Genomic DNA, 13,482 nt, shown 5'->3' on the forward strand with positions numbered 1-13,482 from the left:
TTTATATATATATATATATATATATATATATATATATATTTAGCTTTAATTTATTTTTATTTAAGATTTTACTTTTACTTTTAACACTTCAACTTCAACTTACTTCTTTTAGTAAGTCACCAAGACAACATTTATAATTTTTTTTTATTGTTTACAATAGCAACACTGGTAAGTATCATTAGACCAATTTAAACCAATAGCAATCCTGAGACTGATTCATAAGATTCTTGAAAGAACTGCCTCAAAAAGAGTCATTCGTTCACAAATTGTAGTTCATAAATCTGTATTCTTAATATTATTTTTGTATTTTGTTGCAACAAACTGGACTTTCTCTTTCATTTCTTTTATTTATATTGCGTTCATTGATTCATACCAAATAAGATTTATATTATAATCTCATCTCGTCTAAAATTTTAGATTCAGTAGAGTTGCAGGAAGACTATTTTAATGCAGTATTTTATCTGCATCAGTGGAATGTTGCAGATGTTAAAGGACCGTTATTAGAACCTTGAAAATCATTTGGTTCCAGTAGATTTAAAAAAAAATAAAAAATAGAACCAGTTCTTAATTCCCAGTCCTAGTGATATGTGGAAATAGTGTGTGTGTGTGTGTGTGTGTGTGTGTGTGTGTGTGTGTCTCTATTTTTGTTGCAACAAACTGGACTTTCTCTTTCATTTCTTTTATTTATATTGCGTTCATTGATTCATACCAAATAAGATTTATATTATAATCTCATCTCGTCTAAAATTTTAGATTCAGTAGAGTTGCAGGAAGACTATTTTAATGCAGTATGTTATCTGCATCAGTGGAATGTTGCAGATGTTAAAGGACCGTTATCGGAAACAAATGCTGTGAAAGTCATTTGATTCCAGTCTATTTTTAAAAATGGAACCAGTTCTGAATAAGAAACCGTTCTTAATTCCCAATCCTAGTGATATATGTGGAAATAGTTGCGTGTGTGTGTGTGTGTGTGTGTAACTATGTTCCTTCCCTCCCCTCTTCCTTCATCTGTCCATTGTTTTCCCAGGCTCTTAAAATTCTTGAGCTCTTCAAGCCAACCCCCTCCCCTCCTCTCTTCCATCATTTTTTCATTTCTCTTTTCCTTTTTCTGTTTTACTTAAATCAAGGTCTTTGCCAAGGAATGTTTGTATGCAAAGTCCTTTTAATGACTATTAACAGTAATTATGGACGTATTTGATAGTTTAGATTGTATACCATTTATATACCTTGGAATGAGTGTATAGGGCTCTTTTTCTTATTAAATGAAAGCAATAGTTTCAGCAAACGCATATTCATACCACTTTTTCCACCACTCTCTATTTCTATTGCATTTTCTTTGTGTCTGTGCAGCTGATGGCTCCAGTGGTCCAGTGTATGTACCGCAGACAGCCGTGTGAGTGCGTGATGGCGTTTAATGAGAACCAGAACCTGGTTTTTTGAGTGAATGAAGGGAAAAGAGGTGGGGGAGTTTAACAAAGCTGTTGCGCTGCATTTTGAGGGGTTACTATAACACACACATAACACATGACTCTGAACTCTCCATAAACCCCGCCTACACAGGAAGTGTGTGTCCCTGAGGGAGGAGAGGCTTGGAAGGGGGCTGACTCCTCCCACTCTTGCTTGCTCTCTCACTCTCCATCTCTCTTGATTCAAACAGTCTCTCTCTTTCTACACATATACAGAGGAGGACTCATTGTTCCCCTGTGCTTAAGGAGGATTTTACAGACTCACACTGACCGTAAGCACAAAAGTGCACAGAAAAGTAAAATATCTTGTCCTGGACTTACCTTCTGGATTTTCTTTTAATGCCTTTTCTTTTAGTTTTCTGATCTGGAAGGAGTTTACTGTCTAAAGACGTTGGAGCACCATCCATGGATTGTTTGATTGAAGTTTTGGGAATGTTGTAAAAACGTTCTCTCATCTCTGCAGGTGTTCCAATGGAGACAGTTGGAGAACCTGTACTTCAGGGAGAAGAAGTTCTCAGTGGAAGTCCATGACCCGAGAAGGTAAATCTACATTACAGCCTACACGTGTCCACTCACACACACAGGTCATGGACTATATAGGCTTACAAACAATGTGTCAAATACACTGACAGGACATGTTGTGGGTACCACTTTCACTCCAACCCAGCAGGGGTTTGAAAGACAAGTTTGTTTAGATCTCATGAAACATTTGAAAGATCTCAGCATGTATGTTTTACCATTGATTCTTTTGGATTGTCGAGTGGAACAAATGAACAAAAACATACCCTCCTCGTTTTCTCTCTGTCTGTCTGTAGTGAATGAGATGTGGTTTGAGTTCATCTCGATTCTCTGCTTCTCTCTTGTTCTGTCAAAACTGGGATTGTTTCATATCTTCAGTTTGTTCTCTCTCTCTCTCTCTCTCTCTCTCTGTGTGGATTTTAGGATGTGTTTAGGGTTTAATCAGGCCCTCATGACATCATCAGTGCGTGCCGAGGGCTGGTTAGTCTCTTTAGGAGAGCAGATGCTGCCAAAAGCAGCAGCACACGCTGCCTCAGATGCTGACAGACAAACCGCCTCATTCACGCTGTTCAAACAACCACCACGACAGCCCAGAATCGAGGAGAACACAGAGGGAGTTCACAGAAATGCTGGAGGCTGGGGAAATATGACATGAAAGAGAGCAAAACAGTTTAGGAAGATGATACAATCTGTTTATTTTGCAGCATGAGGGACTATGATGTATTTTCCTTCTTGTTAAGTTCACTGTCATTCCTTTTAAGTCAGTACAACACCCGCACATACACTAATATAATTCTGATAAGTGTCAGTGAGGGTCTGCTGTTTATCTTTGTTCTAGTGGAGGGGCCTGGAGGTTTTTATTAAGCCCGTCACAGGACACACACGTGCGCTGGGTTTGACCACAGTGTAAATGGTGTGTGTGTCTGTCTGTGGGCTGTGCTGTGTGTGGTATGTTAAGCTGATACATTGCAGAACTGTCGGGAGTATTATGTGCTAACACCAGTTCACATTTCATATCTCCCACACAATATATATATTATACTGGTGGCTAATAATATGGCAGACAGTAGAATTTAAATGCATTTTTGTGAATTTTTATCATACGTCTCTAGTAGTATCGAAGTATACGCCATCGGTCAAAAGTTTGGATGGTATTCTTGGATGCTATTGAACTACTTGACAAAAATGCATCACAGTTTCGACAAAAATATTAAACAGCACCACTGCTTTCAAGATTGATGGTGATAATAAATATTTCTTGAGCAGCAAATCAGCATATTAGAAGGATTCTGAAGGATTGTGACACTGAAGACGGGAGTAATGGCTGCTGAAAATTTTGAAGCTTTGCATCACAGGAATAAATTACATTTCAAAATATATTAAAATAGAAAACTTTATTATAATAATATTACACAGTATTAATGTTTTTAATGTATTTTTGATCAAGTAAATGCAACCTTGGTGAGCATAAGAGACTTCTTTCAAAAACATTAAATATCTTACTGATCCCAAACTTTTGGATGGTAGTGTTTAAAGTGATTGGAAGATATTTGTAAATTTGAAGATTTGAATTTGCAGAAAAATCTGTTAAAATTTTAAAAGCGTCAGTAAGCTTTATCTTAACATTAGCATAACTAGCCAAGCAACATAACATGGTCACAGGTCTGTTTATTGGCTGTTTTTATGTAATTTTGGTTGTGGTTCATCCAATTTAGAGGAGGTAACGTTTTTTTGACTGTGTATTTATTGAAATGACAAACACAAAGATGGTGTGCGTCTGTTAAAACATAAGTGTTTTAAATGTGTTTGGGCAATAATAAACATTTTGACATCGGTTTCTGCACTGACAATGTCATAAAATTCAGTGAATATAAAGTAGTTTTGTGTTTGATCCAACTGCAGGGCGTCGGTAACGCGGAGGACGTTTGGTCACAGTGGCATCGCCGTGCACACCTGGTACGCCTGTCCCACCCTCATCAAATCCATCTGGGCCATGGCCATTAGCCAGCACCAGTTCTACCTGGACCGCAAACAGAGCAAAGTGAGTGTGCGTTTGTGTTTTCGGATCCGTCTCCAAACTTTCTTTTATCAAAGTGTGTGTGTTTGGTTGATAACCTTGTTCTTACTACATCGACCTTCCTGTGTGTTTCTGTGGTCTACCTCTAACTGTCTCACCGTCTAGACAACCATCTCCGCAATCCTCAGGGCCACATACACTTACACACAAACACACTTATAACTAGCTGTCTCTGATTTTGCTCTAGGATTCTGTTACACTTTTAAAAGCTGCGGAATGTTCTTCTCTTGGAAAATTCTGACACACTCAACACAGCTGGCAAGCACATTCACTCTGTCTGTCTCTGTCTCTCAGAGTAAGATCCATGCAGCACGCAGTCTGAATGAGATAGCCATAGACCTGACAGAAACAGGAACCCTCAAGACCTCCAAACTGGCCAACATGGGCAGCAAAGGCAAAATCATCAGCGGCAGCAGTGGAAGCCTGTTGTCCTCAGGTCAGAGCACGCACACACACTCACATAAAACAGGTGCGATTACAAGATCACTTTCTTCCTGTTTACAGCTATCATCTGGAAATTACGTCCTGACACACATAAAGTGTTGTTCGTAGTTTGACATTTTTGGAGCCACTTAAGTGTGATGAAAATATTATGAGATGGGATGAAAAATTTGAGTTCTCTCGCAAAAGTATTGCGTTCCCCCAAGAAACTTTGTGTTCACTCGCAAAACATTTGTTCACTGCGCAACAGTATTGTGTTGCCCCAAGAAACTTTTGCATTCACTTACAGTCCCCCAAGAATCTTTGTATTCACTCACAAAACATTTGCGTTCTCTTGCAACAGTAATTACATTCCCCAAGAAGCTTTGCATACACATGAAAAAGTGTTGTGTTCCCCCAAGAAACTTGCATTCACTCTCAAAAACCTACGTTCTCTCCAGAGAAACTTTTGTGAAGAGAATGCAAAAGCATTGAAATATAATTTTTTCTCCCATGTCCCTTTAAGAGCTCTGTAGAAATATATCGTTAGTGACGAGTTGGTAATGATCTGGGGCCTGTTGTAAAGGAACTTCAAAAAGGATGACAAGCTTCAGTCTTGTAGTGTGCACTTGGCTTCAAACACTCTGTCCTGTTATATGTGTGAATCCAGTGTTTATGATCTCATGGTGATGATGTCATACACTGGGAGTTTTGGGGTGTGGGCAAGTGTGTAAATTTTCTACGGGGTGAGAGTGAGAATAGCTTGTCTTGATGTTGTTTTTGGACTTCTGCAGTGGTGTCCGGTATCATGAATTAAATGTGCTCATAGCAGGACTCCTCTGGTGTCAGTCATATGATCTCCCCTTTCATCTGAGCCATGTGTCTTCAGCCTCTTAATCATTGACCACACATGAGAGATTAGATCATAGTGGAGGCTTGGACAGTCGCTGCATTTTGGAGTTGTTTGCTTTGGTTAGACAATATGAAAATGAAACAGCATTCACAAAACCATTTCACTTCTGTAATCTGAAGGATTTCCAAATGAATTTGGTTATTTATAGAGAGAAATTGTAGAGTAGGACTTGGATTTGGAGAGTAGGAATGGATTTTATCCATTGGGAATTGTTTGGTGGATCCAGCATGTAGTGAGGTGGTTGGAGGGGAAGAGTTGAGGCTCAGTTATGCCATCTGACAAGGAAAGTTGCTTCAGAGGCAAAGCAATGTTGTACGTTAGAAGTTTTTTTTCTTCTTCTTCTTTTGAAAAGCATGCATGAATTGTGCACAATAAGTCCAGGCACAGGCATTAAGTAAACACACAAGATAAAGTTTGACTTTACATTGACTTTAAACTTACTATTCAGTCTGAAATAATCTAGGGTACACCTTCATTTCATCCACTGGTGGTATACAGCTGTTATACTGGTTTATGTTATTGGTTAATATTATTTTTCCCTGTTTATGCATATTGGGTTATATAAGCAGAAAACAAAAAGGTAGAAGACACTATATTTTGCTTAATGTTTAAGAATAACATGCACTGATGAATCAGTCAAAGTATGAACAGGAACATTTATTAGGAAAGTAAAAGAGTCAGTTTAAAGCAGGGGTTTTCAAACTTTTTGGAGCCAGGGACCCCTTACAGGGGAGAGGATTTTCCAAGGACCCCCTCATAATTATAACAGTGTTTAAGGTTAAAGTTTAATGTGGTTAGGAGGAATGAACATAATATGATTGTTTTATTGGTGCAAATGGTCCCCCATTGTATATGTACTTTTTAATACTACAGCATAATATAATTAATAATATAATTAAATTTACCATATTTTCTGGAAAGCACCAGGTCGGGGGGGGAACATAAGTTGCATCGGTGTGTAAGTCGCATTTTACTATTACTTTCAGAAATAATTTAAATGCTGAATAGGTCTAAGTAAATCTTCTGCTGGATCGGGTATCGGTCAGACGAGACCGATCCAAATCCGATATAGTGCGTATACTATTCTGTAGTGGTCGACCGATATGGGTTTTTTGACAGCCGATACTGATGCCGATATCTTGGAAAGCAGGGTGGCCGATGGCCGATATAAACCCGATATAATTCTATTTATTTTAATTCATATTTAAGAAATTTGAAATCATTTGAAAATGGATTAAAAAATAAACGTGTAAAATAAACATACTTATACTCTAGAAGACAAATTATTCTTCACAAATAGATAAATATTTAATACAAATATAATTAAAAAGGATGTAAACACTGTAACCAACAGGGCACTCAGTATTCTGGGAAGTTTGTGTGCATTGGGAATCATATTTTTTCAAATAAAGCCAAGGTAACACTCATTTTACATACAGCACACAGTGAAAATGACATGAATATGACAGTGGGCAAATGCATAAAGGATCTCACAACTGGATCCGACTAAGTTTGCAAGGTTTGTGAAATTAAATGTTCATTAGTCATTCAAAGATTTGTTTAAATTATATAAATGTGTATTTGCGGAATGCTGACGGCAAAAGAGAAAGTATTATAATGTTTGCCTTTAATAATATTAAAGCAATCGTTATAATACTTTTTTGTATACATTTTAATTCTTTTGTTTAACAGTTCTATCTGATTATTAGATAGACTTCTATCCGTATTAGACAGAACTGAATGACAACAGCGAACAAGAGGGAGAATGTAAGCACTGTGTGCTCAGGCGCTGCCGCAGCAGTTCCCTGCGCCGTCAAAATAAAAGTCCCGCCTCAAACACATCGGCCAAACAGAAAAACTTATCGGCCAGTGCCGATATTTGAAAAATGGCAGATATCGGCCGATATATCGGCCTTGGCGATATATCGGTCGACCACTACTATTCTGTGTTAAGCACCACGAAAGGCACAAAAACATTATAAAGCACTATAACGTTTTTGTGCACTATATTTCAAGTGTTCTGGAGCCGTTCCATTGTTTAATGTGAAGTATAGATTAATATTTAAGACATAAGTTCACGTAAACTCTTCTCTCCGCTGCAGCTGTCTGTCATCCTCAAATTCTACATTGATTTAGAAAAAAAACTGCACTGGGATCAGATCGGATCGGAATTGGTCGATACTCAGAATTTTTGGGATCGGATCGGATCGGTTCTGAAAAATTGGTATCGTTGCATCCGTAGTTTAAAGCATTGTTATACATACAGTACTGTTAAATGTGCATGTGTGTGTCATTGCTCTGTAAAGCACTCAGATGCTGCAGAAATTTCCTGTCTCTTTATATGTAGTGTCTGAAAGGATAGAGAGATTTCACAGAGACGCTCTCCAAAACAGTGTCGCTCTGTTCCAGTGACAAAATTATTCTGTGTTTTTGAGTCGTGCAGTGTGATGCCTTTCTTTGCTTCGTAGGTTCACCACAGTTCTGTCCCTCTAGAGTTCCCATGAACCCCACCCAGCCCAAGTGTGTGTCCATTACTAATTTTCTTTTAACGTCTTTCACTTCACATCCCCATGCTGAACGCTTTCCACTGGGAAGCAAAAATGATGAATTTATTTGGCAACTCACCAAATCCAAACTTGGCAGAGTGGAAAAGCCTTTTGCAGCTAAATTCTCCTGTCACACATACACAGAGGAACTGAGAGACAAGAATTCCCACTCTGGTTCACTCATATGTTCAGAATGATTCTGGAATAATTACTTGTTTACTTTTTCTTATATACAGTGGGTACGGAAAGTATTCAGACCCCCTTAAATTTTTCACTCTTTGTTATATTGCAGCCATTTGCTAAAATCATTTAAGTTAATTTTTTTTCCTCATTAATGTACACACAGCACCCCATATTGACAGAAAAACACAGAATTGTTGACATCTTTGCAGATTTATTAAAAAAGAGGGGTGCTGTGTGTACATTAATGAGGAAAAAAAATTAACTTAAATGATTTTAGCAAATGGCTGCAATATAACAAAGAGTGAAAAATTTAAGGGGGTCTGAATACTTTCCGTACCCACTGTATGTCCCCGATCTTAGTGTGTACAAGATAAAAATGTTTTAAATATCACTAAATATGTTTTAGTCCAAAATACAGTACCATTCAAAAGTTTGGGGTCGCTAAGATTTTTTTTTCTGTTTTTTAAAGAAGTTTTACCAAGGCTGCATTTATTTGATCAAAAATACAGTAACAACAGTAATACTGTGAAATATTACTACAATTAAAATAACAAAAATAACTGTTTTCCATTTTAAAATGTAACTTATTCCTGTGATGCAAAGCTGAATTTTCAGCATCATTACTCCAGTCTTCAGAAATCATTCTAATATGCTAATTTGGTGCTCAAGAAACATTTCTTCTAATCATCAATCTTGAAAACAGTTGTACTGCTTAATATTTTTTGTAAATTCAAAAGAACATTTATTTTAAATAGAAATCTTTTGTAACATTACAAATGTCTTTACTTTCACTTTTGACCGATGTAATGCATTCTTGCTGAATAGATGTATGAATTTCTTTTAAAATATATGTATTACTGATCTCAAACTTTTGAATGGTAGTGTAAGTCATAATATATAAGACTGCCAAATGCCATGCCATATTGATTTACAGTGACAGGACACATTTAGGGTTTCAGTGCTTCTTCTGTAGCCATAGAACAAAGACACACAGACACACACACATAACAGGCTTGACTGGACACTAGTGACACAGCCAGTGACCCCGGTCATATTCTCTCTCTATTACTGCTGACCCTTCACTGATTCCCAGACAGCTGCCTGCCCACACACACTCATTATCCCCTTCCAAACACACCAGACAAATCACATTCCTCTGCAGAGATGCAGGAAGCTGTCCATGATGCTACATAGTATCAGTGTGAGAAAACACACATTCACAGCCTCGACTAATTTCTACAACAGGTAAACAAACATTGGTTTAATGTCTTTAGCATTGTGTCGTAATATTAAGATATCACTGTTGTTATGTAATCCTTCCCAAACTTGACAAAAAATTTAGCTGACTTCCTCGTAAACATCTCGGACACAATCAACTTTGCCTCATGCTCTGATCCACATGGAGTATCTGCTAAACAATGTTGCCCTATTGGGGCCCTTTGTTCAATTTTGTCCTGAATCACACACACTTTGCCCCTTTCATAGCATTTAAATAGGTGAAGTACACACCCTCTTGCTAAGCGAGAAGGTCAGTATGATTGTTTAAGCTGAAGTCTGGGGCTGCTGGTGCTGATATGACCTTTAAACATTTCTGATCTTTGACCTTTAGGTTACACGCACACATTTGGTAAAATGTGACTTGTCAACTAGGCTTGCCGCGATAGACGGTGTTGACGGTGATACCGGTGTTAATTGTCAACCCTAGATTTGATCTAACTTTGTGTGTGTGTGTGTGTGTAGGCTCTCAAGAGTCGGACAGCTCCCAGACCGCTAAGAAGGACATGTTGGCGGCTCTGAGGGCCAGACAGGAAGCTCTGGAGGAGACGCTGAAAAAGAGAATAGAGGAACTCAAGAGCATCTGCATCAGAGAAGCAGTAAGGATCGAAACAACTTGTCACTTCAGCATAACGGCTCTGTTCGAAAACCTGAGCTTACTTGCTGTCTCCAGTCTACATAGGAAGCTATTTTGAAACATTTTAATATGTTTTTATGCATTTTGTTCAAATATACAGTCAATCTTAAAAATCTTTAATGGTATAACAGAATCTCCTAAAGAAAAATCACTTAAGAGGCCTTAAATTTAGGGACAAAAACAATAATTGCGATATGGGTTCTTTATTATAATGTGTTGTAGATGGTTGTAAGAGTGCATATTTGATCTTCCTCATCTTTTTGAATGAGCAGCTGGAATTATTAAAGCAAAGAAAGGCATATTTATAATTAAAAGCATTATGCATAAAGTCATTTTTATTACATAGTTTTATTACATCACATACTCTTAAAAAGCAAGCACACCTTAGGATGCCTAAAAATTGTGTTGTAAATAGTCAAGCCTGGATTTGCTGCTCCACATAGGTGTTGATCAGAGCTAGAATCTTAGTCTCACACACTCATACACACACAACAACAGCTGGATTAAGAGTGTAACATAGTGTGCTGTGTTTCAGGAGCTGACAGGAAAACTTCCGAAAGAGTACCCTCTCGATCCCGGGGAGGAGCCGCCCACCATCAGACGCAAAATCGGCACCGCCTTCAAACTGGACGAGCAGAAGATCCTGCCCAGAGGAGAGGTCAGTGACTGTTTATAGTGTGATTTTAAAGTTGGTACCGTACAACCTCTGAACCCCTGACCACAGCGAATGCTGCACAGTTGTCTCAATCATACACTGCCCTTTACGCCACAATCACACATTCATGTATGTGTGCAGGGTTCTATAAATAGCTCCAGTCTGGCATGATCAGAGGAAGTGGCGATAGTGCAGTGTACGTGTTGAATGTCAGCCAAAGGAGCTGGATTACAAAATCCAAAAAAAGAGCTTAGCTGTGTGAATGAAGAAAGCTGATTTATGTAAGAGGTCACAATGTCATCTTTGCCTTTGTATGTGTGTTTTTACATGACTGATGATTGTTGATTTTGGGTGATTAATCGAAGGCATTGATAAGAGGCCACAATATCTTAGCTGTCTCAATGTGTGTGTGAGAACTAGACAACTTGGCGCCCGTAGTTGTCTTGTTATTCTGATGGAGTGTGTTTTGCTAATTTCAACAAAGGACAATTTGAAGGATTGTTTTTTGTTTTTTTGCTTAGTTTTCTCATTTTGTGTGTTTACATCTGTTTTTTTAGGAAGAGGAATTGGAGCGTTTGGAAAGGGAATTTGCCATCCAGTCTCAGATAACAGAGGCAGCGCGGCGGTTAGCATCTGATCCTCATATCAGCAGCAAAAAGCTGAAGAAACAGAGGAAGACATCGTATCTGAATGCTCTGAAGAAGCTGCAAGACATCGAGAACGGCATCAACGAGCACCGCGTTCGCTCTGGGAAGAAACCTACACAGCGTGCCTCTCTAATCATAGAGGGTGAGGAATTCTGTTTGTTGTGTTTGTTGAGACGTTTTTGCAGCGCTCCTGTGAGTTCATTAAGTGTTTCCTCTGTAAAGTCTTTCATGCTGAGAGCAAGAGTAATCGCACCTCCCCATAGACCTATAAAACTGTGAACGCATGTGTCTGTGTGTGACCTCTGCTGTGAAAATTCATTTAACGCACTCGTGTTCACGCTCAGGTTGCATTCCTCACACTCTAGGTACGGACCAGTCAGAAAATTTGTGTTGGTATATGACTAGTGTGGTGCACATTTAAATGAATAAATTATGTTTATTCTTTTCTCTTTCTGCAGTAGTCACAGGCGGTTCCCCAGCACTGGCTGCTGTGAGGTGGGAGGTAGCAACTCTCTCCAGAACAGCCCTGTGCGCTCCCTCCCTCACTGGAACAGCCAGTCCAGCATGCCCTCTACCCCTGACCTGAGAACACGGAGCTACGTCCACTCGGCCAGGTGCCCATCATCTATGGGTTTTATTTAACATAATATTTACATAGTTATATTCTTAGGCTATATAAATTAATTCTTATTTTATATGAATGGTTCATGTTTTAATTCATTCATATTTTATATGATGTAATAAATATATAATTGCATTTCATATAAAATTAAAACCAAACATAAAATCAATATGCAAATTCAAAATCAACCCTATTTACTGTCACAATACTCATCATTTATTCCAAAGAAAAATAATGTTTGTGTTTGTAATCTTTCTTCAAAATGCACTACCTGTCTTTTTTTTATTTATGTTTTTTAAATGTTTTTGAAAGAAGTCACTTATTCTCACCAAGGCTGCATTTATTTGAACAAAAATAGATATTGCGAAGTATTATTACAATTTAAAAGAACTGCTTTCTATTTTAGTATATTTTAAAATGTGATTTATTCCTGTGACGGCAAAGCTGAATTGCCAGCATCATCACTCCAGTCTTCAGTGTTACATGAACCTTCAGAAATCATTCTATGCTGATTTGCTGCTCAAATATTATTAGATATTACTGGTGCTCAATTATTAATAATTGTTCTAATTATTATAAAAACATATCTTATTACTATAAAAATTTTGCTGCATTTATTTAAAATAGAAATCTTTTGTATCATAAAAATGAACTGTTGTTGTATTTCGATCATTTTAATGCATCCTTGCTGAATAAAAGTATAATTTTTTTATAAATATAAATATTTAAAAAATAAATAATCCACTAAAATTAAAAAAATTTTCTTTCTCAGTCTAACTCAGCCATTCCGTGGCCGGAGTTCCAGTTTGGAGTCTCAGGGGAAGCTGCTATCCTTGGAGGCGGACACAGAGGCGGGACTTAGCCCTGACCTGTTTCTGTCAGGACCACGGAGGACAGGAAGCAATGGCTCTGTTGTCCCCGACGACTGCTCATCTTGCACCAGCCAATCCAGTTCAGAACATTACTACCCCTCATCCACCTCCAACCCTAACTACTGTACGCTGGCCGAGGACTCGCCCTCCAAAGCCCGACAACGGCAGCGGCAGCGTCACAAGTCTGCCGGACACCTGGGTGCATCCAGTTCTGGCAGTATGCCCAACCTAGCGGCCCGCAACGGGAGCACCCACGGAGGGGTGTGCGGAAGCCATCAGGGCGTGTACCTCCACAGCCAGAGCCAACCCTCCTCACAGTATCGCATCAAAGAGTACCCACTATACACAGAGGGCAGTAGCCCCAACGCCGTGGTTGTCCGCAGCCTGGAGAATGACCAGGAGGGGCACTACAGTGTCAAGGCACAGTTCAAGACCTCCAACTCATACACAGCTGGGGGGCTTTATAAGGAGGGGTGGGGCTCCGGGGAGGACGGGGAAGTGGGTGGTGGCAGCGGGAGGTTGACGCCCTCACGCTCACAGATTGTGAGGACTCCATCTCTAGGCAGGGAGGGAGGAGGAGGGGGACGGGCAGCGGTGTCAGAGGAGCTGCGGTGCTGGTACCAGCGCTCGTCTGGATCGCTGAAGGAGCA

General features: G+C 38.9%; 1 protein-coding gene across 1 annotated transcript in view; it reads left to right on the forward strand.

The window, feature by feature from the left end:
* The window catches only part of LOC107719967 (FERM domain-containing protein 4A-like), an 82,253-nt gene that overhangs the window by 68,601 nt on the left and 170 nt on the right, over positions 1–13,482 (forward strand). The window contains 8 exon segments of the mRNA XM_016527523.1: positions 1,930–2,006; positions 3,888–4,026; positions 4,357–4,498; positions 9,865–9,998; positions 10,572–10,694; positions 11,249–11,703; positions 11,797–11,952; positions 12,733–13,479. Of these exon segments, the coding sequence (XP_016383009.1) occupies positions 1,930–2,006; positions 3,888–4,026; positions 4,357–4,498; positions 9,865–9,998; positions 10,572–10,694; positions 11,249–11,703; positions 11,797–11,952; positions 12,733–13,479 (1,973 nt within the window).

Source organism: Sinocyclocheilus rhinocerous, unplaced genomic scaffold, assembly GCF_001515625.1.
Source record: "Sinocyclocheilus rhinocerous isolate Xijiao unplaced genomic scaffold, SAMN03320098_v1.1 scaffold2646, whole genome shotgun sequence".
In the NCBI taxonomy this organism is placed as follows: Eukaryota; Metazoa; Chordata; class Actinopteri; order Cypriniformes; family Cyprinidae; genus Sinocyclocheilus; species Sinocyclocheilus rhinocerous.